The sequence below is a fragment of the Pimephales promelas genome, chromosome 4, assembly GCF_988280905.1.
Source record: "Pimephales promelas chromosome 4, fPimPro1.hap1.1, whole genome shotgun sequence".
NCBI classification, from domain to species: domain Eukaryota; kingdom Metazoa; phylum Chordata; class Actinopteri; order Cypriniformes; family Leuciscidae; genus Pimephales; species Pimephales promelas.
The window spans coordinates 48,126,326-48,150,966 of record NC_142772.1 but is presented as its reverse complement, the minus strand read 5'-3'; the positions used below and the strand labels follow the sequence as shown (position 1 = coordinate 48,150,966).

General features: G+C 36.3%; 1 protein-coding gene across 2 annotated transcripts; it reads right to left on the bottom strand.

The window, feature by feature from the left end:
- Positions 1 to 64: 64 nt before the first annotated feature.
- On the bottom strand, positions 65 to 23,868 carry srrt (serrate RNA effector molecule homolog (Arabidopsis)). 2 transcript variants are annotated; one of them, XM_089130638.1, is made up of 20 exons: positions 23,738 to 23,868; positions 22,642 to 22,792; positions 22,166 to 22,310; positions 18,130 to 18,276; positions 15,714 to 15,902; positions 13,257 to 13,426; positions 11,616 to 11,794; positions 11,116 to 11,226; positions 10,784 to 10,964; positions 9,148 to 9,311; positions 9,004 to 9,065; positions 8,661 to 8,739; positions 8,384 to 8,575; positions 6,395 to 6,565; positions 4,792 to 4,945; positions 1,766 to 1,959; positions 1,517 to 1,673; positions 1,196 to 1,288; positions 478 to 583; positions 65 to 383 (listed from the first exon to the last, which is right to left on the bottom strand). In XM_089130638.1, the coding sequence occupies exons 2-20, from the start codon at positions 22,757 to 22,759 to the stop codon at positions 308 to 310; spliced, it is 2,688 nt and encodes an 895-aa protein (XP_088986764.1). In that variant the 5' UTR covers positions 22,760 to 22,792; positions 23,738 to 23,868; the 3' UTR covers positions 65 to 307. The 2 variants fall into 2 exon arrangements, with proteins under 2 accessions (XP_088986764.1, XP_088986765.1); XM_089130639.1 differs by lacking the exon at positions 23,738 to 23,868 and adding an exon at positions 23,584 to 23,605.
- Between the last annotated feature and the right edge of the window lie 773 nt (positions 23,869 to 24,641).

Sequence of the window (24,641 nt, the reverse complement as noted above, 5' to 3'; positions counted from 1 at the left end):
TACGATTAATCGCAATTAATTTTTGCACAGCCCTAATTAAAAACCAATACAGTACACAAAAGAATCCAAACCAAAGTTTTATTGGAAGAGAAGGCCACAAGCACAAGCTCATTCTATAACACTGAGTACGTAAAGGACGTGCGTTCATTTCAGGTGGAGCGCTTCTGTAATTCATGCGAGTGAACAGAAAGAGACTTCTGCTTCTGGAATAAATGCAAAAACAAGAAAATACGCTGAGACAGACGACTGTAAAAAAAAAAAAAAAAAAAAAAAAAAAGATTAAAATGGAGAGAATAAAACTGGAGCTCTAAAAGAAGTCCACATCATCCGGAGCATCTAAATCACGATATTCGATGATATTGCGAGGATCCCCGCGCATCATTCTGGAAAAGACGGACGAAAAGGACATTTTATTAAAGCTCATCTATTATTCAAGATCTCCATTCAAATAAATAAAAACTGAAATACACGACTCACCGATTGTTTCTAGGTTTCCCGGGGTACCCGCCTTGCCCGCGGAAGTTGTCGTAGTTGCCCCTGCCGCCGCCACCGCCATACTGGTTCGGTGGGTAAGGAGGACCGCCTGTTAAAGGTTGGAGAAACACCTCAATATGGCAAAATTCAACATTGAAAAAGTGACGGTCAGGGTTTAGATTGAAAAAAAACTGCATTGAAATGGCCTGTTAAATGCACAGTAGCCATCAGAGGATGGGGACATGGTGGCCATAAAGGGATGGACATGGTCAGAAACAATGCTCAGGTAGGCCGTGGCATTTAAACGATGCCCAATTGGCACTAAAGTGTGCCAAGAAAACATCCCCTACACCATTACACCACCACCATCCATGTTCTCATTCTGTTAACGCCAAATTGTGTGCTTGGGACATGGATTTAATGGTGAGACTTGTTTTTGCAATCAGGCTCTCAAATTATATAAATATTTGGATTTAGATTTATCGGCAAATAGATCCGATAGCTTCTTTCACATTTAACAAATTATCATATTGACCAAAATTTTCACATCAGTATATCTCTAATAAATTCTGTACGGAGAACCTGAGCGATACTTTTAGAAGGAATCGAGCAGAGAAACTGATGCATTAAAAATTGATTTGCAATTACATCATGACTCCCAGAAGATGATGTCAAATGACCATTCTCACTCTAGCTATACTTCTTTAATACACACACACACCTCCATAACCCATAATTGGAGGTCTGGGCTGAAAGCCCATGAGACCTTGAGGAGCCTGAGGCGGGAACGGAAGACCTCCGGGTGAAAGCACTCCTAAAGAGGGAAAGAAAATTACAAACGTTCATTACATTTCTCCAACTTTCTTTATAGCACACTTTATTTCACTACCAACTGATAAAAACTGAAAAATTGGAGCAGAAACTTTAATTACGAGTAAAATTGACCCCCACAACAAAAAAAACAAAAAAAAAACAAACAGCAGGTAACCTTTAAATTAAATGTGAAATAGTATTTTCTTGTAAAAGGTATTTTTTGCTGTACCTTGTCCTGGACCTGGAGGAGGTGGCGGCTTCATCTCTGGGATGGAGGGTCTTTTCGCATCCATCAGGAAGTTGTTGAAAAACACCACCTCTTTCTTTACCTCCTCAATCTTGTCACCGTGTTTGTTTAGGATGTGCTTCTTCACAAACTCTGGGCCCTTGAGAGAGATCGAGTTTTTATTTTCTCCTCACGGCTACCAGATGAACTACTAAATGAACAAAAGGATCACGTTTGTTTAAAATCACACACCTTAAACTTTTTGCCACTTAGAGGACAAAGCCACTTGTCTTTGCCCAGTTCCTGTGTGTTGGCCGACACAAACTTCTCAACTTCCTGTTCTGGATCTTTGCGGCCCATCTTCGCCGCCTCATCTTCAGACAGGCTTTCCTTCACGCTGAACAAGTGTCCCAGCTTATCTTCAAACGTCTTCTGCCAGTCAGACACTACAAGATGGCCGAAAAAGCAGTGAGATTTTATTCAGTTACATTTCTTTGCATCAACAAACAGCTAATCCTGTCCTAAACTTTTGGGAATTGGTTGCGTCAGAAGTTATTGCATCAAACAAACAACTAATTCCCGAAAGTTTAGGACATGATTAGCCAAGTCAGAAGTTGCTTAACCCTCAGACGGTCTTCTTTCGGAGTCACACCCTGAGCCTTCTCGGTCAGAAGTGACCAGACACCTAAAAATGAAATTTCCTCCATCCTAGTAAAAACAATGCAATTTATTTTTGTTCTATAATATTTATTCTTTGTAATTTAGTATTTTGAGACAATTTGATTGAATTTATTAATATTTATGCAATATTTATGGTGTATTTTTGCCATGGAAAAATAAATATATAAATTATTTTTTTCAAAAAATTATTACTGCAGTATTTTAGTTTAATATATAGTCTAGGCCTTCAGAAAAAAAAAATTGTGAAGAAAATTAGCACCATCTGTTAACAGTATAGAGAAAAAGCGTAGAATCATAATGTAACCACTAGATGCTATGAATAGCTCTCTATGGAGAAGCATGTGAATTTCCCAGATGTTTATGAACATTTTTTGGTGGATTTGAATATATAATTGAAACGATCTCAAAAACGATTTCTTATAAATTTTTTTAAAAAAAAGTAAAAAAAAATAAAATAATAATAATACAAATTTGTGAATTTGTGTTTGTCAATTTCCCATTCATTTCCTATGGGGGTCATTTTTGACCAAAGAGCACAAGTGTGACTATTTTTTTTAAGACCACTTAGCATACTCGGATCATGAGCTCATTTTTTTTGTGTGTTCACATAAATGCCAGAAATGTCACCAAGTTTCGTAACATTCCGATGAAGCTGTGATTTTAAAAAATTCAAAACAGAAAATTTTCCGGTCATAAATGACCGAAGACCGTCTGAGGGTTAATTCTTTAAGGTCAAGAACATCATGTGCTTTATCTTATCATTCATGCAGGTCAACAAACATGCGTTTAACAATATATCGCAATACAAAAATGCGATATGTACCGTGTATAGTGGCATATTTAACCCACAATATATTACTGTGCGAGAAAAAAAAAGTAAGTTTAATTTTAGTGTGAACACTATATTAAACATTATATATAGTAGTTTAATGTAATGGGGAATATTTGTGGGTTCTGATAATGCCAAATGTCTGATGTTACCAGTAAAAAGTGGCCAACATAATTAAATAAACTGTATCTAGTCAGTGAGAGTGCAAACATATATTTATCTAAAATATTTTTTAAATTATTATTCTGGTGTCACCATTGTCCCATGCATAAGGTTACCAGCATTAGGTTACAACCAAGTTCAAGATTATTCACTTCCACCTAGTGATGCACCGATGTGAAAATTTGTGGCCGATACCGATAACCGATATTAACATTGCTGTTATGGCCGATACCGATATTTACCGATGTCGATATCCCTGTATAGAAAACACATAGCGAGGATTAGGGCTGCACGATATTGGTAAAAAATGACATTGTGATACTTTATTTTTCTGCGATATATATTGTGATATAAAAACAATTTCAACAGATTACTTGAATTGCTCTATTTGGAAAGAATGAATCATTCTAGAATGACTGGGGTAGTTTTGTCATGGAGTAAATCCACAGAAACTAATATTAATAGAATGTTAACAAAATTTGTTAACATTCTATTAATCTATTAACCTTACACTTTACAATAAGGTTCCATTTATTAAAGTGTACATTTAATGTACACTTTAATAAATGGAACCTTACTGTAAAGTGTTTCCGATTTATGTCTCTTGAGCTCAGTGTTGGACAGATCAGTTGTTTTAACCATTCATTAAAGTGAATCGGTTCAAAGGAGTCATTAGTTCGCGAATCGGAGGTGTCATTAACGGAACCACGGCACACGTTGTGATTATCCAGGCAGTTTAGAACATCGCACGAGATTTGTCTCGACCTATTTTTACAGTCTATGGTCTCGACAGTCGACACAGAAAACATTTCATCAACAGATAGATTTTTTTGGTTTATTGAAAGTGTGGTTTCACAATTCACGACCAGTAGTTCAGAAGAAAAAAACTTCGGTCTTCCGACCTTTTACCGTCGTGTATTCTCAAAGATATTCAGTCAACTCAATTCATAAACATGCGGGAGGGAGGGAGAGAGAGAGAGAGAGAGAGAGAGAGCAAGACATTTTGAAGACGGCGCGCGTGACCGGTGCTTTCACTCTTTCTTGTTCCCTCAGTTAAACAAGCGCAGCAGTCACTCATCTACATCACTTACTGGTCAAATATGGCTTAGAAAATACGCATAAGGAAAAAAAAATACGCGTAAAAATACGCATTAGGAAGGCTGGCAGAAAACAGCTCACCAATTCTAGTCTTCGTGGCTTGATGTTTAAACGCACTTGCGCTTTTAATACGCGTGCAAAAACAAACATCCCCGCCCCCACACTCACACCTACACGCACGTCAAATACACAGATGATCATCGGCCTGTTAACATCGGCCCTATTTTGACATCGGAACGATACCGATGTGTAAAAAATTGACCAAATCGGCCGATATTATATCGGCGGCCGATAAATCGTGCATCACTACACCCCAATGAAATACCAAATTTAGCATTTTAAATCAGCAGTACACTTTTTGCTAACCGTTCCCCAAATGTCTTGGAGTATCGCAATAGTATAATATTGCGAGTTCAGTATCGGGGTATCGTTACTCCTGAAAGTATTTTAAAGCTGAATAAACGACACACTTCTACACTAGTCATTTCTTAGTGAAAGCAGCGCTCACCTTCTCTGTGAGTGATGCGGTTGGGGGGAATCGGCCCTCGCACGTGGATAATGCCACAGCGGTTTGGCATCTCATCCTCACTCGGGTACTCGCAGGTGTTGTAATAATCAATCGAGTGTACGATACGCAGATAGAAGAGGAGACGATCCAACACCTGGGAGAAAACCAACACACATTACACTCCTGGGGAATGGGTTTCCAAGTAGAAGCTACATTTGTTAGTTACATTTACAAGTAACCATTTAGAAGACGCTTGTATACAAAGTGAATTACAAGGTCACACATACACATATATATATATATATATATATATATATATATATATATACGTATGTGACCCTGGATCACAAAACCAGTCACAAATAGCACGGGTATATTTGTGGCAATAGCCAACAATACATTATATGGGTCAAAATAATACATTTTTCTTTTATGCCAAAAATCCTTAGGATAATAAATAAAGATCATGTTCCTTGAAGATATTTTGTAAATTTCGAACCGTAAATATATAAAACATTTATTTTTGTGAGTGATGCAGCACAATCGCAGACATAAATGCACAACTTTAGAGATAATTTTCTCAATGTTTCGCTTTTTTTTGCACACTCAGATTTACAAATAGTTGCATCTCAGCCAAATATAGTCCTATCCTTGTCCTATTGTGGCCCAGGGTCACATATATAGAATAGAAAGTTTAGAGAGCAACAGACTGAGAAGTAAAATAATGGCAAATGTTTCTCAAACAGAAAAGCCTGTTGAATTGCACTACTTGAAAAAAAAATTGTATTAACCCTACTTGCATTGTATTTTGAGGGCTTGCATTTTTATGGGCTGAAATTCAGCATGGTTGAATTTTTAAGCTGTGGATATTTCAATTAAAAAAAAAGTAAAATGCATTTTTATATTTCAATTAAAAAAAAAGTCAAATGCATTTTTATCATTAAAAATTCACCTTTCATATTTCACTTCCAAAATATTCAAACTGTTTAAAAATACAACCTATAATATTCAATAGGCAATTTTTGGTCCATTTTATTGCGCTTTGCAAATTCACTGGTTCAAATTCAGTATTGACATCCAGGATCTTCAGGAAAAGCAGTAGATTACGGAGCATATCTCCATCTGCTGTTAGCCGATCTCACCCGCAGGGGGCGCAAGCTCGTGTTGAAGACCAGAGCAACAGTGTTAGAGCAAGCCATTCATTCATAAAACTCAAGTAGAGCAATTCAACAGGCTTTTTTGTTTCAAAAACTTTTGGCATTATTTTACTTCCATACTAGTGGCCTAAAGTGAAACAATGGAAAGTAAACCTATTTTATATATTTCTTTATTTTTATAGATTTTTTTTTAATATAAATATATAAAATATATCTTATTTTCTTACTTATATATCTTATTTATTTTTTATATATTTCTATATTTTCCTATATTTTATAGCACAAAAATTCCCCTTATGATGACAATGGGATTTTTTAAAATAATTTTTTATTATAAAAAAAAAAGGTAATTTTTTTATAAACCTGGAATGGTCCTAAAAAAATAGGCTTAGTTTTCTTCTTATTAGTGTGTAAGATGTGCTGGACATTTGAAGTGTCTTTCCGACCTTGACGAGTTTCTCGTCTCTCTCCACGGTGATCTCGGTGGGGTTTCCCTCTTTGGATCCATCCTCGGAGTCGGCTCCTCCGGCACTTCCCAGAAGCTCTTCCTCCTCTGCACTCACTTCCTCGATGAGGTAATCCGTGATGTTTTTCAGGATGGGGTTCTGAGCAGGGATCTTCAGAAAAACGGAGAACATTAAAAAAAAATTATAGATAAAGCTCAGTCAAGATGTTTCCAAAAATGACTACCAAAACCAAAATTAAATTCGTAATTTACTTGAACTACAAAATTAGTTCAATCATCAATTAATCAAATCTATTTAATAATCAAAAGTCAACCCAAAATGTATTCAGACACCATGCTATCCTCACTTACATAAATTAACTATAGTTTCCTGCACGCAATAGTTTTAAAATTAAATAATCTAGGGTCCAAATAATTTTTTGGTTTGACTGGACAAACATTTAAACTTCACATTAAGTATTTATTATATAAATTCTAATAATATAACTCTTTTTATTTGACAAGCTACAGAGAGTTCATTAACGTTACTTGACATTGTTTAGAAGCTATTTTACCGACATCTTTCGCAGTTGAAACACTAATTGAATAATACATTTCAGAAAGTTTTATTGTTTAGTTAAGAGAAAGTTGATCAGTCATGCCAGAATATTGACGATCCAGCCAGTGTCCTAACAGCTGATGACATGTAAAACATAGTACATTACGCTGTCTGTTGAAGCATGTTTTCTCAGGTTACTGATGCACACAGTTTTATCCACCATAGTAAACTGATCTTCCTTGTTTATTTAAGAACATTTGTTTCAAAAAGTGAATGTCATTTCATTTCAATAAAAGCAATGCTTGATTTGGTTTATATTTGCTTATTGCACTCACTTGCGCCCCCTTGTGTGTAGGAATGCAACAATACTAGGGCTGGGTATTGAGACAAATTTCACAATTCGATTTCGATTCACAAGCTTGCAATTCGATTTCAATTACGATTCGATTCAATATTGATTATTTTGGATATCAGTTACAATAAATGGAAATCAAATCTCTTGACTAATGCTGTAAACTATGGGAGTCTAGTTGTAGCCTACTAAGCTTCATTAGCCTAATATGAAGGTAATAATGAACTGTTTTGTAGTTATACAAACACTTAAATTACACTTACTTATTTTTATAATAAGAAGATTATATGAAATATAAACATTTAAATGCTGACTGTCATAAAAACTTGCCAGATTTATTCAAATATGCATTAAATATTGAAGAACACTAAGATTATAATGCATATGTAATATGGTGTATATATTTAGCAAAATGCTCCTCTCTAGAGTTATTTTTTCTTGATGACTAACGAGTTTATGTGGGTTTTCTGAGGTAAATATGACGATACATTGATTACAAGCTGTTTAACTGACGTCTTTCCACGGTTGAAACGCTGATTGAGCGAATCAATGTGACATGATACAGATTTTGATAAGTTGTACTGTATCTTTAACACACTTTCAGATGCTCATTCATATTTATTTCGTGCTGTGACTGGAAGAGAGATCAGCGCTGCTGCTGCTTCTCCAGAGCGATCTCACACCACAGCGCCAAAACGCTATTTATGTTTTTGAATTTCTAAAGAAAATGGACGCAATTTGAAAATTGAGACTTTGTTTCATATCAATAGTAACAAAGGACAAAGATTATTGCGATTTTTTTGGATGCCATTCATTCAAATGAAACAGGACGACTAATCGATTCTTGAGATTTAAGAATCGATATCGGTTCGTAAAAATGAGAATCGATTAATATCGAGAAATCGATATTTATTACCCAGCCTTAAACAAAACCGCTTTTTAAATCAAGTAGAATTTCTATAACTCTCTGTGTTGAACTGATAATCACTTTTGTGTGAAATCACAGTGGATTCGAACCTGGATCACTAGTCAAGGTTTTTTTAAATTGTATCAGTCCGAGGTTGTGCAAGTGAGATTACCTCTAGAGCGGCCGTCTCTTCTCTGGGTTTGTGGCTCCAGAGTCTCTCCCGGTCATCCAGTGCATGGATCAGTTTAGCAGCCATCTTGATGTCATTACGGAGAACCTGCTTGTGCTGAGTCATTCCGTTCACGTTACGCACACGACGCGCCAGATCTCGGTTGACTCCGGGAGCCAACTCACAGTCCCGCAGCTGGTCAAAGAGGAACAGGAGGAGAGAATGAGCGAGACGTTTGCAATGCATGATGGTTCGTCGGGCTGGTGGTTCTAGAACTCACCCGGATGTTCTGCAGGTTCCAGCAGATTTCTTTGATGTTCACACCTCTGTCAAAGGTCACCCAGCAGCGCCTAAAAAACCTGAGCCACACAGAGATGAGAAATGTGCTTCATTTTAATAAATGAAAGAATGTGGGAACTTGCAAAAAATGTAGTGAAGCATTTATATATATATAGGCACATAAACAAATGTTAATTTAATAAAAAGTTTGGGGGGAAAATAAAGAATAGAGATATGATCTTTAAATTTGATAAAACTGAATTTGTGATATGAAGGACCAGCAGGGATTTGAATTTCAGCTGTACCTCTTGACCAAAAGTGTGTTGAAATTGAACTGAACTTACCTGCGCTCTGGCTGCGGTTCTGACAAACAAACGCGCATAAATCCTGGATAACGTCGACACAGCTGCCAAGAAAGTGGCAAGTCTTTAGTCATCAACATTCAACAACAACATGGGCAATAACAGCGAAACTCAGCAAACACTCACAGCGACGATCTCCGCTTTAGATATGGTGGGAGCGATGCTCCTCATGAAGAGAGAGCAGGTCCTGTGAAGAGGTCGAGGTCGTGGAGGCTGATCATCCTTCGGCTTCTTCTCCTTTTCTTTCTCCCTTTCCTTCTGCTCCTCCGTCCGCTCCTTTACATCAGCGGCTTTAAAAGACCAGAAACATGTTTGTCACAACCATGAAACTTTAAAGGGATATTTCACCAAAAACTACCCCATTATTTACTCACACTCAAGCCATCCTACGTGTACATGACTTTCTTTCAGACGAATACACTCAGTTACATAAAAAAAAAGTTTTATAATGGCTTTATAATGGCAGTTTCTTTTTTTAAGTCCATAAAAGTGCTTTCAAACATGATGATAGTGCATCTATCCAAAATAAAAGTGCTTCCATCCATAATAAAAGTGCTTTCATCCATAATAAAAGCGCTTCCATCCATAATAAAAGTGCATCCATCCATAATAAAAGCGCTTCCATTCATAATAAAAGTGCTTCCATCCATAATCCATAATAAAAGTGCATCCATCCATAATAAAAGCGCTTCCATCCATAATAAAAACGCTTCCATCCATAATAAAAGCGCATCAATCCATAATCCATAATAAAAGTGCATCCATCCATAATAAAAGTGCATCCATCCATAATAAAAGCGCATCCATACATAATAAAAGTGCATCCATCCATAATAAAAGCACTTCCATCCTTAATAAAAGCACTTCCATCCATAATAAAAGCACTTCCATCCATAATAAAAGCACTTCCATCCATAATAAAAGCACATCCATCCATAATAAAAGCACTTCCATCCATAATAAAAGCACATCCATCCATAATAAAAGCACTTCCATCCTTAATAAAAGTACTTCCAATCTTAATAAAAGCACATCCATCTATAATAAAAGTGCATCCATCCATAATAAAAGCGCATCCATCCATAATAAAAGCGCATCCATCCATAATAAAAGCGCATTGATCCATAATAAAAGCGCATCCATCCATAATAAAAGCGCATCCATCCATAATAAAACCACTTCCATCCATAATAAAAGCGCATCCATCCATAATAAAAGCGCATCCATCCATAATAAAAGCGCTTCCATCCATAATAAAAGCGCTTCAATCCATAATAAAAGCGCATCCATCCATAATAAAAGCGCTTGCATCCATAATAAGAGTGCTTCCATCCATGAGAAAAGTGCTCGAAACGCCGTTTTAGACTAATTCGTGATACTCTATGCTTCCGTCAATGCATCATGTCAAATGTTAATCTTTCATTGTAAATCAATGCGTACGGCTGTCTGCCGGAAGCTAGTTATTTTAGTCACTATTTTAGTCAGTTTTAAAAATGGATATTCTTCTTACACGAACACCGTTTCACTTCAGAAGGCCTTAATTAACCCGCCGGAGCTGTGTGGAGCACTTTTATGATGGATATGATGCACTTTGATGGCCATTCACTGCCATTATAAAGCTTGGAAGAGCCAGGACATTTTTTAATAACTCTGAAAGAAGAAAGTCATGTACACCTAGGATGGCTTGAGGGGGTTATTTTCACTTTTGGGTGAACTAATCTTTTAACACTGCTGATTCATTGGCAGAAGCCTTGACACTGACCTTCCCCCTCCTCTTCTTCCTCTTCCTCCTTATCCTCTCCCTCGTCCGCTTCTTTCTCTTTCTCTGAGGGTTTCTCGGAGCAGTGAGAGTTCGAGTCGGAGTCGGAATCGGATTCGCTCTCAGATGCACTGGCTTCATCTTCACTGTCTCCACTGTGCTTCCTCTTCCTCTTCTTACTCAGCTAGCGAGAGACAGAGAATGCAGTGTTTTCCATATGAGTTTACATTTTAAATGTTAAATGCATCATTCTGGTGCACTTTGAGAGCAAAATTAAGGTAATAAAATAAATGGCACGTCAACTACCCAAAAGCAGAAGAATTTGGCTAACTAACCTTCTTGGGTTCTGGGATTGGTTCGGCAGGGGCTTCTTTCTCAGTCTTCTCTCCTTCGCTCCCTCCTGCAGAAGCAGCTGCATCTTTCTCAGTCTCCTCATCACCCTCTCCCTATTGACGTACAACATTAAAGGAGTAGTTCACTTTAAAAAAAAAAAGCTTGCTGATAATTTACTCACCCCCATGTCATCCAAGATGTCCATGTCTTTCTTTCTTCAGTCGAAAAGAAATGAAGGTTTTTGATGAAAACATTCCAGGATTTTCTCCATATAATGGACTTCAATGGGGTCCAAACGGTTCAAGGTCCAAATTAGAGACCCCATTGAAGTCCATTATATGGAGAAAATCCTGGAATGTTGTCATCAAAAACTTTCATTTCTTTTCGACTGAAGAAAGAAATTATCAGCAAAAGTGTTTTTATAAGTGAACTACTCCTTTAAACATCTTCATTCCTCACAATACTGCATGATGCTTTGCTCCATTATACAACATTCACTCACAATCTTGTCTTTTTCAATCGAGGGTTTGCGCTCTCCATCCACAGGCCGGGGCTCGTCCCGTTTGGGAGGATCAGATCCAGGTCCACCAGACGCGAGTCTCTCGCGCTCCTCTTCTTCCTCGTTGGGCTGCTCCAGGATACGCATGTCATTTTCCCCTCCTCCTTCCATCTTTATCACGGCTAACGAAAACAAACAAAACACTTGCTTTGAGGAAATTATTCAGACATCAGATTTAATTAGATATGTTTTTACTAGTGTGTACAGGACACTAACTATAGTTCATTTATGTAAGTAAACTGTGACATATTACACCCAAAAATTCTTCATACATTGGACTACCAGTAAAATTGATTTCATAAATTTCAAAAAAAAAAAAAAGGGACCAAAAATTATTCAGACACTTTGACCTGACCATGTTTTGCTTAATAAAGGGTTAGTTTGTTATTTTACACTTAACCCTCTGATGGTCCTCGGTCACTTCTGACTGAATAATTTTCTGTTTTGAATTATTAAAAATCACAGCTTCATAGGAAAGGTTATGATACTTGGTGACATTTCTGGCATTAGGTATGTGAACAGAAAAAAAATTGAGGTCATGATCCGAGCATGCTAAGTGGTCGTAAAAAAAATAGTTTCGATTTTGGTCTTTGGTCAAAAATGACCCCCATAGGAAATGAATGGGAAATTGACAAAAATACAAAAATTCACAATTATTTTATTTATTTTTGTACAATTTTTTTAATAAGAAATCGTTTTTGACATTGTTTCAATTATATATTCAAATCCACCAAAAAAAAAAAAAAAAAGTGTTCATAAACATCTGGGGAATTCACATGCTTCTCCATAGAGAGCTGTACATGCCATCTATTGGTTGCACCATGATTCTACGCTTTTTCTCTATACTGTAACCAGATGGTGCTAATTATCTTCAAAAAATATTTTTTTTCTGAAGGCCTAGACTCTATATTAAACTAAAATACTGCATTAATAATTTTTAAAAAAAATAATATATATATCCATTGAAAAAATAGACCATAAATATTGCATAAATATTAATAAATTCAATCAAATTTTCTCAAAATACTAAATTAAAAAGAATAAATATTATAGAACAAAAATAAATTGCATTAGTTTTATTATGATGGAAGAAGTTTCATTTTTAGACCGGGAAGGCCCAGGACGTGACTCATAAAGGAAGACCATCAGAGGGTTAAAGCCCTGTTTTAAGACCATTTCTGAGGACATAGAATGGTTAAGATTGAATTTACACAAATGCTGCTGTCCCGAGAATTGTATGCGTCTGTGTTTTATTAAGGCAGTTATTCCTTGTTTAAACAAACATTTAAATGGTGTATGCAATAAAAACTTGTTTTCACAACAGATTTATTCAAAGACGCATTAAATAATAAAGATGTAATGTAGGCTAGTGCATATTTAGAAAACTGGTCCTCGAGTTTTCTCCGTGCCGTTGGAGAAACACCAATCAAACGATACTGTTCCATTCAAAATAATCAAATTAATAGAATTTTGGTGCATCAACAAATAGACAGATTAGAATGACATGAGGGTGAGTAAATGACCATTAATTATTTTTTTCTTCAGATTAAAATGAGCATGCAAAAGAAAAGCACTTCTCCAAACCTGCATCTAAAATCTTGGTGATTTGGGGAGCGCGCTCTATGTCCAAAGTGACGGATTCAAACCAGCCATTTTCCATGAGAAACATGTAGACGTTCAACCGGTTCTGTAGGGCACTGTGGGATTCTGCTTTGCGCCTCCCAGCCTCATCCGGGTGGTACTTTGAACGAAACCTGACAGGCGGACAGAGGAGAAAGAGGGACAAATGGGGTGTTCGGGGAAGAAAACAATACGTTAGCAACTATTTTCCTAGTCATACAATCTTTAACCTAGTCCTAACCTGCTTTCTAAATACATCTATAAATCTAAATTTAAACCAGCACCAATTATATCTAACAACCTTATTATGCCACATAGCAGCCCCACTTTGTCATATATTGTAGCTCTACTCAAAAACTACTGAGCTGTTGCCTTCTTTTGGCTAAATTCAAACACAGCATTGCGTGTCTCCTTCAAAAATAAGACTATAATTATGAATATAGATATTTAGCCATGTTTTTGCTAAATTGTATATCTAGAGCATCCCAAATCACCCCATTTCTGCCGTTTTGTTCAAGTTAAAATGCTGTCTTTGAAGGTAGCTGTATCACTAGTTTTTGAATGGAGCATATGACAATTTGTTGGCTAAAGTGCACTTGTCAGTCTTAATATACTATAAAAAGAACTTGTGTGTTTAAGTGTGTGTGTAATACAGTAACTCACCACCAAAGAAGAAAAATGAAAAATAATAAATGATGCATTAGCAAGAAATGAAAGTCAAACAGTTTTCCATTGTGTGCACTAAATTTACCTGATGTACTCAACACATTTACACTGAGAGCGGTCTTCTCAGAGGAGTGTGTACATTTGGGGGGGTTTTGAGTGATCCAAATATCAAAAATGAAAAAGAAAGGGGAAGAAAGGCATCACACACTACAGAAAAGAAAAAAAGTCTTTCCGTGAACGCGGCGGCAGGTTTGGATTGTGATTGAGAGTCGACTGTCTAACTAAGAGCCCTGGTACTTTGATTCTAATGGCAGCTGCATTGTGCGCAGTGCAAACCCTGACTAGCTAACAGCGACTCCTGCGACGGGTCCAAGCGCTTTTCTCATCTTCCAATACCTTGTGGTGATGGAGGGAAGAAGGGTTTGTTAATTTGTAAACCAAAAAAAAAACAATATCCAAAAATCTGAAAAGAAATGAATGTTTAAAACATCTGCATCAAATCAATGGCGAGACCAAATTTAGTTTCTGTAGAGACAAACTGATGTCAAAATAGACTAAAATGATGAAAATGATCAAATGTTAACAAGACTCAAAACACAATTGGCTGTGGTAATAAGTTAACTATGCATTAAAGTGTGTAACTATATGATGCACCAAAGTTTCAACCAAAAATATTTGGTTAAAAATGAATTATTGTTTAATTAGCACCCCTCTGATGGTGCGTTTTGACTGTCAGTGACTATTAGCTGTAGCTACATCAGTTCAAGCGCCAGTGTGTAGCGCAGGTGAACTTCTTTACTAATGGTATAGCACAAAACAAACATGAACATCAGAAGGTATGTTTATATATAGCAACAAAAAAATAAATTTCAGTACAAAAAAATCAATTTGGTGCATCACTTGTATAGAGAGCCTAAGCCCCGCCCCTCCGCTTCCGGCTCATGGGACCTTATTTCGGAAAAAATATGAATGGTAGTCAATGGCGAGAGGCAACTTATCTTTTTATTCCGTCTGAACTGTGCCCTCAATTACACATTTGATGTTTGTCAATTTAAAAGATAATTCTGAAAGTCAAAAAAAACGTTTAGTAACATTTAGTTTTATGTGAAAATCGCTCTATGAACTACATCTCCCAGGAAGCAAAACAACGAGTGAGATCCGCTGCTTGTGTGTGCAGTCTGGTACAAAACACTCAGGTATGACGGCGTAACGTTACGATTATAACGTAAGACTATAGAAACAATGACAGACATTAGCCTCAGTAAAGTTAGCTTCATCCATTGAGAGAAAATGTGCGCCTTTGGGGTTTGTAGTCTTTGTAATTATGTATTTTTACAGTCTTATACCTCAACGGTTTTACATCAAACTGCGACTTTCTTGACTTTTAAATGTATCTTTTAAATTGACAAACATCATATGTGTAATTCAGGGCACAATTCAAACGAGATCAAAATATTTGTTGTCTCTCGCCATTGACTAGCATACAATATTTTTCCGAAATAAGGTCCCATGGTGGTCGACCGGAAGGGGAGGGACTTAGGCTCTTTATACAAAGTCGTACTCGTTAGTACAAAAAGACAAAACAGTCTAGCCAAAAGCCTGTTTAACAATTAAACTATCCTAACTAGAGGTCACTGTAGTCAAATATTCAGATATTCAGAAATCAGCCTCTTCTTTGTTGAGATGCAGGACTCTCGTATGCACAAACATCATCTAAACAAAACACTAGAGCATGAACAGCAACTGTTGTCGTACCACTCTTCATCTTTATGGGCCAGGAAGAAGTCCTGCATCTGCTGACGCCTAAAATCGATCTTGTACTCATTGTAGCGTTTGACCGACTCAGTCTCATCCACAGAGTCATCCAGAGACAGCAGGAACTCCTTAAACGTCTTCATCACAGGAGGGGGAGGACCGAGATCCATGTCGTGGATGTTTCCCAGCCTGGAGAGAGAAGACCAAATGTTTAACACAGGTTAAATACTAAGAAATTATTAGAGCTGCCCCCTAATAGACCAGATTTTATTAGTCGGTTAGTCGCAGAAAAAATTGAAAATACTCCACAAGAAGTGCCGAAATTAGGCAGGCTGGAACTGTTAACAGCAGGAAAATATTCTTAAACTCACAATAACAGCAAAATGTTGAAAAATAATGGTGCTTTCCGTCTATTCGGTCTCAGCGCATCACATTAATGAACCGAAACTCAGCGTATACTCGCCTCACATAGGCCTGTTGTTGAATGCAGACTCACAAATATATTCATATTTTTCATATTCTATGCATTGGTCAGTTCACAACAGTGACAGAAATTAAGATTTTTATTAAGGGACAATATTTGCCACCTTAAATTGATCTCCAGGGGCATTTACATCTACACTGTAAAAAAAATATTGTTGATTTAACTCGTAAAAAAAGTACGAAGGCGTATTGCATTCACTTGAAGAAAAAAAAACTACCCTGTTTTTCTGAATTAACAAGTTAATTATATCAGAATTACGAGATAATTTTTCATGGAAAAAAGTTTAGTCTGTTTTTCTGAATTAACGAGTTCGTTTTTCATGAGAAAAAAATTTTTTACTCTGTTTTTCTGAATTAACAAGTTAATTTTTCACGGAAATTTTTTTTGCTCTGTTTTTCTGAATTAACGAGTTCATTTTTCATGAGAAAAAAAGTTTTTGCTCTGTTTTTCTGAATTAACAAGTTAATTTTTCATGGAAATTTTTTTAATTCAGGAAAACAGAGCGAAAAATTAACTCGTTAATTCAGAAAAACAGAGCAAAAACTTTTTTTCTCATGAAAAATTAACTCGTTAATTTAGAAAAACTGAGCAAAAACTTTTTTTCTCATGAAAAATTAACTCATTAATTCAGAAAAACACAGCAAATTTTTTTTTTCTCATGAAAAATTAACTCGTTAATTCAGAAAAACAGAGCAAAAACTTTTTTCCATGAAAAATTCTCGTAATTCTGAGATAATTAACTTGTTAATTCAGAAAAACAGAGTAGATTTTTTTTCTTCAAGCGAATGCAATACGCCTCCGTAAAAACAGTAAGTAACCTGGTTGCCTTAAAATTTTAAGTTGATTGAACTGGAAAAAGTGAGTTAATACAATGAAGGAGATTGATTTAATCACGAGAAACTCAAAATAATAAGTTCTCTCAACTAAATAAATTATTTAAGTTGATTTGACAAAAGAAAAAATGTTGTGATAACAAATCTTGAAAGTATTTTTTTACAGTGTATACATGGACATTTTTTCTAAACTTATTTAGAGCTATGCACCACCTTTTATGTAAAATTATAATTTCAAGCAAATACACAAAGATAGTATAATAAATACATACGCCAATTAGATGGTTTTAAAGATGCAATGTGTATTGAGTATCTATTAGCAGAAATGCAATATGACATCCATACCTGTTTAACATCTAAATTTAAGATTTTAAGGACGTAACCCATCCTTAAATTAGATTTTTAAAATTTAAGGCCATAAAAAGTCTAGGTTATATAGACCATTTCACAAGATGTAAACAACACTGGTCCAGAAGCACTTCCTGTTTCAGTTTTTTAACACTACATAAAAGCTGGGATAAAATACAACCAACAGAACATATAAAACTGAATCAAAAGTTAAACAAACATCTTTAATATGTTTTCTTTACATGTAAAATAAAGGAAACAGTTACTAACTGAAACAGGAAGTGCTCCTGGACCAGTGTTGTTTACATCTTGTGAAATGGTCTATATGATTTCTGCAGCCCAAAAACAAAAAAATAGCAATAAATGCCATTACCAATAAATGATTAATGTTTAGACCATCCTCAGTTTTTTTTTTTTTAACGACACATTTTACACATTGGTGGTGGTTGAGGAAATCCCCCCCTTCTATGTGAAGCGCTTTGAGTGTCCAGAAAAGCGCTATATAAATGTAACGAATTATTATTATTATTATTTTACGGCAAGCTTTATGTGTGCATTTGAGCGCTGATTAGGCTACCAATTTTATATAGAATTAAAGGCACGTTACTTATGATTTATGGCTTATTAATATAAATACGTGATTAGTTGACTAATGGCTTAAATAAATGACTGCAAGTCAACCAAAACATTTTTTAGTCAAAGGCAGCCCTAGAAATGATCCTTTCCAACTGCTTGTTATCGTCTCCCTCACCTGGCCTGAATGGGGATCCCATGGTGAGGCTGCATGAGGTGCATGTCAGGGTGACCCCAGGGCTGCGGGGGGGCATAGCTGGGTCCTCCACCGCCTCCATAACCAAGATCATAGCCACCATGATACGGGTCGCCTCCATGGTCATCCCTGAGAATAACAAATGAGAGGGGTTAAGAAATGCAGAAGGTTTTAATCCGAGGTGCTCTAATTGTTTTCCCAGTTTACAATTTTTACACATTTTCATCATCCTGAAGTCAACTGGGTTTTTATTGGTTAATTGCTTGAACAAGCTCAAGATATTTTCACGTTTTAAATGTAAGACATGAAATACATCAATGGTATTATTACAAAGGTTTAAAGCTTTTACTTGGATGTAGCATTAAGCTTTGTTTTAGTAAGAAACCTGTAGTATTTTCAAATTACTGTGTTTTCCACCCTCATATCCCCCTGAGACGAGAGATTTATGTATTTTTTGTCTGGAAAAAATCCTCAGATGACGCAAAAATAGTCATTTTGCAACATTGGTGGATTTTTTTGGCCAGAGGCTAAAGACTAGTCAGTAGTGTCCTCGTCGTCTGGGTTTGTGGTTTATTCTTTAGTTTCTCGATCAATATTTTACCGGTCTAATCAGCAAACAGAGGGAGTGGCTGAGAACGATGTCGTTCGCTAGTTTGAGTCGTCGTTGGCGATTGGTTATGGCAAATCCAGAGTGACTCTGAGCAGATTCAATAGTTTTAAACTTCAACAGAGGACCCGCCTACAAGGAAGGAGTGTTGTCGAAATATTCGGTACTTCAATGCTAAAAAAAAAAAAAAAAAAAATCTGCCTCACGATATGATGACATGATTCATCTCAGAGAGTAGCCTCATGAGCATTTTACGTTTCATTTGAGAAAAACAATCGTGACATCACACACACACAGAAGCTCAAAGGTAACAGCAACCCGTCAAAATAAAAGTTTGTTTTGACTTAAAGAAATTGACAGTGATAATTATATCAGGCTAATGTACAATAGATTTAACTACGTCTCCATTAAATAAATAAATAATACTACCACTAATAATAATAATAATAATGTGTAGTGATGCACCGATGTGAAAATTTGTGGCCGATACCGATAACCGATATTAACATTGCTGTTATGGCCGATACCGATATTTACCAATGTCGATATCCCTGTATAGAAAACACATAGCGAGGATTAGGGCTGCACGATATTGGTAAAAAATGACATTGTGATTTTCTGCGATATATATTGTGATATAAAAACAATTTCACCAGATTACTTGAATTGCTCTATTTGGAAAGAATGAATCATTCTAGAATGACTGGGGTAGTTTTGTCATGGAGTAAATCTGCATAGAAACTAATATTAATAGAATGTTAACAAAATTTGTTAACATTCTATTAATCTATTAACCTTACACTTTACAATAAGGTTCCATTTATTAAAGTGTTCATTTAATGTACACTTTAATAAATCAGGGCTCCAGACTGCGACCAAATGGTCGCATTTTGCGAGCAAATTTTGAGAGTGTGCGACTGAATTTTACATCCAGTCGCACATGTGCGACCAGTAAATTTGCCACACGTTAAACGCATGGTTAAGCGTGGAAGGGGCGCGTCAATGAATCCGTGACAAGAATCGCGCGCATAAACGTCTGTGGGAAAGAGACGGAGACAAATATCACAAGCTGCTACGTGAGTCTGAGCAATCAGCGATCTATCGACTCGTTACCTAGCAGCGAATACAAACAAAATGAAAGTGGAACTAAAATACGATACTCGTGATTAGGACCGTCGAGCAGCAGCACCAGCGACCAGAACCACTGACAGTAAAAAAAAGCCCCGAACTTGCCAGTCGCGGGCCGATCTCGCTCACGCGACACTGTTAGGAGATCCAGTGAATGAATCCATTGAATTCGCTTCAGAATTAATAACATCAACACCACGAGATCCAGTGACAAACATTCCGATTCGGCGCAGAGTTCTGTTATAAACCATATAGTAAGTTATAAGTAAGTTATATAAGTTATCATATCAACAGCGCTGACGTGGAAACCAGGATAAACACTTATAGAAGGCTTTCAGTCCACTAAATCAGCAGCTCACCATGCATTTAGGCTAATGTAGTAACTTAATTCTAACCATAAATATGATAATGTGGAAGAAATAGTCAAACACTTACAAGTAGCCTACTACACATCTTTTTTCTAGCACTTCAAAATCAAAACTATAATATCATATATAAATATTTTATTTTTTATATTTTTTATGTGATGACCAACACATTTTTTGTTCATCCTTTAAAGATTGTCCTAAAATAAACATTTTAAAGATTTTTTAAGACTCTTATTTAAACATTTATTTAAAAAATAATAACACCATTGTAAACAGTATAATGTTTATTGGCTATTTTCACTCCATGTTTTCAAATTAATAGTTTTTTTTATTTAATATTAGGCCTAAGACATTATAAATGATAACTAAAGTTAATTTCATCTACACCCTAGTGATTTATTGTCAGCCCCAGTGCTACTAGATTTTTTTTCTTTTTCTTTTTTTTTTTTGTAGAACTCGGTGTGAGTTCTCAGTTGAGGTGGTGCTGCTTTCAAATTTGAGTCTGGAGCCCTGTGAACTTGAAATAAAACAGCATATCATAATGTTAAGTCTATTTATTATTATAGAATTTGTCAGTATTACAGTTGTTTTGGGGGAAATTTGAATAATTGCTTTGCGAGCTGATTTAAGGTGTGCCCCTAAATTTTCTGAGTGTGCTCCTAAAATTTTCAATCAGTTGTTTTAACCATTCATTAAAGTGAATCGGTTCAAAGGAGTCATTAGTTCGCGAATCGGAGGTGTCATTAACGGAACCACGGCACACGTTGTGATTATCCAGGCAGTTTAGAACATCGCACGAGATTTGTCTCGACCTATTTTTACAGTCTATGGTCTCGACAGTCGACACAGAAAACATTTCATCAACAGACAGATTTTTTTGGTTTATTGAAAGTGTGGTTTCACAATTCACAACCAGTAGTTCAGAAGAAAAAAACTTCGGTCTTCCGACCTTTTACCGTCGTGTATTCTCAAAGATATTCAGTCAACTCAATTCATAAACATGCGGGAGGGAGGGAGAGAGAGAGAGAGAGAGAGAGAGAGAGAGAGAGAGAGAGAGAGCAAGACATTTTGAAGACGGCGCGCGTGACCGGTGCTTTCACTCTCTCTTGTTCCCTCAGTTAAACAAGCGCAAGACATTTTGAAGACGGCGCGCGACCGGTGCTTTCACTCTCTCCTGTTCCCTCAGTTAAACAAGCGCAGCAGTCACTCATCTACATCACTTACCGGTCAAATATGGCTTTGGCGGGACAAAAATACGCATTAGGAAGGCTGGCAGAAAACAGCTCACCAGTTCCAGTCTTGTGGCTTGATGTTTAAACGCACTTGCGCTTTAAATACGCGTGCAAAAACAAACATCCCCGCCCCCACACTCACACCTACACGCACGTCAAATACACAGATGATCATCGGCCTGTTAACATCGGCCCTATTTTGACATCGGAACGATACCGATGTGTAAAAAATGGACCAAATCGGCCGATATTATATCGGCGGCCGATATATCGTGCACCACTAATAATGTGTGTGTAGAAGGTTGCTTATTTTTCACTTGATTATTTTATAAGCAATATTTCTAAATATCATCGTTTAAACAGCATGTGCATCAGTGCTTTCATAAATTTACCATCATAAATAATGAAGTCATTGAATTTAATTGTTTTTTAAATGGTTAAATTGGGAAAATAGTTCAAACTGATTGTGCTGTGGTACCGAAATTGGTACCAAGAACCGTAAAATTTTAATGGTATCGGTACCGACTACTGGAGTCTTGGTACCATGACATCCCTACGAGGAAGTTTACGCTTGTCGATGGAGCGAGGCCAGACTCTCTGTACAAATGAAATGTATGAGAGTCTGGAGGGACCAGGCTACAAAAACACATCAACGCAGCACTGAAAGCTACTCTTCTTCTTACCAGTCTCTCCTCATGCGCTTCTGCTGGGGGCTCATGTCATGACGTGGGGGTGAGAATCTCTCTCGTCTGCCTCTCTCGTAGTCCCGGTACTCTCCTCGACTGCGCCGCTCACGGCCCCGGTCCCATTCTCTAGCCGAGGGCCGCCAGTAAACGACAACCACAAGAAATACATATAAAAATGTGCAAACATACAAGCCTTTTGACTAATATCGTACCCCAAGAAATTCAAATAGGACCTGAATTATACATCCCACCATGTTACAAATCACAGTTAGTCATGCATACAGTAATATTTTGGTAGAGATAAAAGTGTGGAAGTCTATATATTTAGTTCTATATACTGTTGACATTTAATTCAGAACCGATTAGAATGTAAATGTGTGCCTTGAAATGCAATGCAAGACGCTTTGGATAAAAGCATCTGCCAAATGTATAAATGTAAGTCCCTTATGAAGGTTAATTCCCTCTTGCTCACCTGTCATTCCAGTCATCTCTCCGCCGGTCCTCTCTCTCCCGGGAACGGTCATAGTCGCTCCTCTCCCTGCGGAATTTGTCTCTGCGTCTGCGGTCGTACTCGTCGTCGCTGTCGCCCATGGTGTTCAAATAAGGATGAGTATCAGAGGTTTGCTGTGATGCACAACAGAGAGGAGATGAATGTTGATTATTGACAGATTGTATCTATACTCGACTTCACAATGCGTCACAAGTGCACCAAAATTTTATTTAATTTAAAGTAAAAATACAAAAAAAAAATTAAAATACATTTTACGAAAATTTCAAATACATTTCTCTTAAAGGGATAGTTCAACCCAAAATTAATTGTCATCTACTCACCCTTAAGTTGTTTTAAATCTATATGAATTTCTTTCTTCTGCTGAACACGAAAGATTTTTGAAAATCGTCAGAATTTAACGTTACTAACAAAGTATTTTTCGCCCATACTATTCAAGACGATGGGGTCCATTAACTGTTTGGTTAACCATTTTTTTATATATATATATATATATATATATATATATATATATATATATATATTGTGTTCATGAGAAGAAACTCATACAGGTTTGGAACTTGAGGAAGAGTAAATGACAGAATTTCATTTTTGTGAACTATCGTTTTAAAACGCTGACTAGACACATACAGACACATAAATATTTTTTTGTAATAACTTGTGTGCAGATACAGAGAGCACCGTATATGAAATTAAAAACATAATTATGAATACACAACCATATCAGTAATACACAAACTACGCACACAATAGCCAGCGCCATGCGCGCGCGACCAGATCCTGTCCCGATAAACCAACAAAAACCAGTGTATAGTGAATTATAGAATATTTTGGGAACACAAAGAATATGTAACTCGATTATACACAGTATAATCACAAATTAAGAACAAATGGCGCGTATTCATACCGGCTCCGTCGAGTTACGTAAGGAAAAAGTAGCTAAGCGCAACAAAGAGGAACACGTTCAGACAAACTTGGGCAAAAGAGTTAAGTATAACTTTAAATCAACGTTAAAAATCGGTGGAAAGACACACATTAAATGCTTTATGTCCAATACTAACCAATAACTAGGTTTAAAAGGCTTTAATCTGGTGCACTCCCGCCAGCGCGCGACCGTCCTGAACTACAGCAGCGGAAGTGACGATCATATACAAGGGGACTACAGCGAGGCAGCGCCACCGTGTGACTGGATGATCTATGCACGATCGGGTTTATGTGTTTACATTCTGTGGAGATAATGGCAAACTACACTCGCTGTTTACATAGACAGTAAAAGAAAGGCTGTTTACAAGAACTGCCTAGTGTTAACGTGAATGATGAGTTATAGATGAAAAAGTTATAGATGTTTGAGTTTATGAAAATGTACAATGTAAAAAATAATGATTTATATTTTATATAAATATGTATATTTTCAAAACCTGGGCAATTTTAAAACTGAAAAAAAAAAAAAAGTTGTTTAAAATTTTTGGTTGATATCTTAAAAAAAATGTGGTTTTTCAGTGAGTGTGTGTGTACGCAGTACCGAACGCTTCCACTAGGATACAACCAGACTCCATACGAGCGCCTCCATTTCCATGTGTTTTGAATGATCTGAACCATCATTTCCACAATTTTTTATACAAATTATGAAGTAGACATCCTATTCAGAAGTAATATGAGAAGTTTGTCAGATTTTGATATGAATTCAACCTCTAAAAAAACATAAAAATAACAAATATGCGTTATAGCTTGCCACCGCATCACAAATAATGAATCTATCATTGTTTCCCTTTATATTTAAAAAAAAAATGTCAGACCTTTTTTTCTAAAATAATTGAATGGATGCAATCTTTTGAACTCTTGGTATGAAAACAAACTGATGTTTCTACCCTTCTTTCATGATTTTTCATGTTCATCACTATTTCAAAATAAAGGTCTAAACACGCCTTATGAGTGTGAAAATATTCTTGTTACAAATTGATAAAT

Coding starts and splice junctions, on each gene's coding strand:
- srrt (XM_089130638.1), bottom strand. CDS start 22,759: ATGGGCGACAGCGACGACGAGTACGACCGCAGACGCAGAGACAAATTC. Junction 6,566..8,383: donor AAGAGACGGCCGCTCTAGAG/GTAATCTCACTT, acceptor GTTTTTCTGAAG/ATCCCTGCTCAGAACCCCAT. Junction 584..1,195: donor TCCAATTATGGGTTATGGAG/GTGTGTGTGTGT, acceptor AACCTTTAACAG/GCGGTCCTCCTTACCCACCG.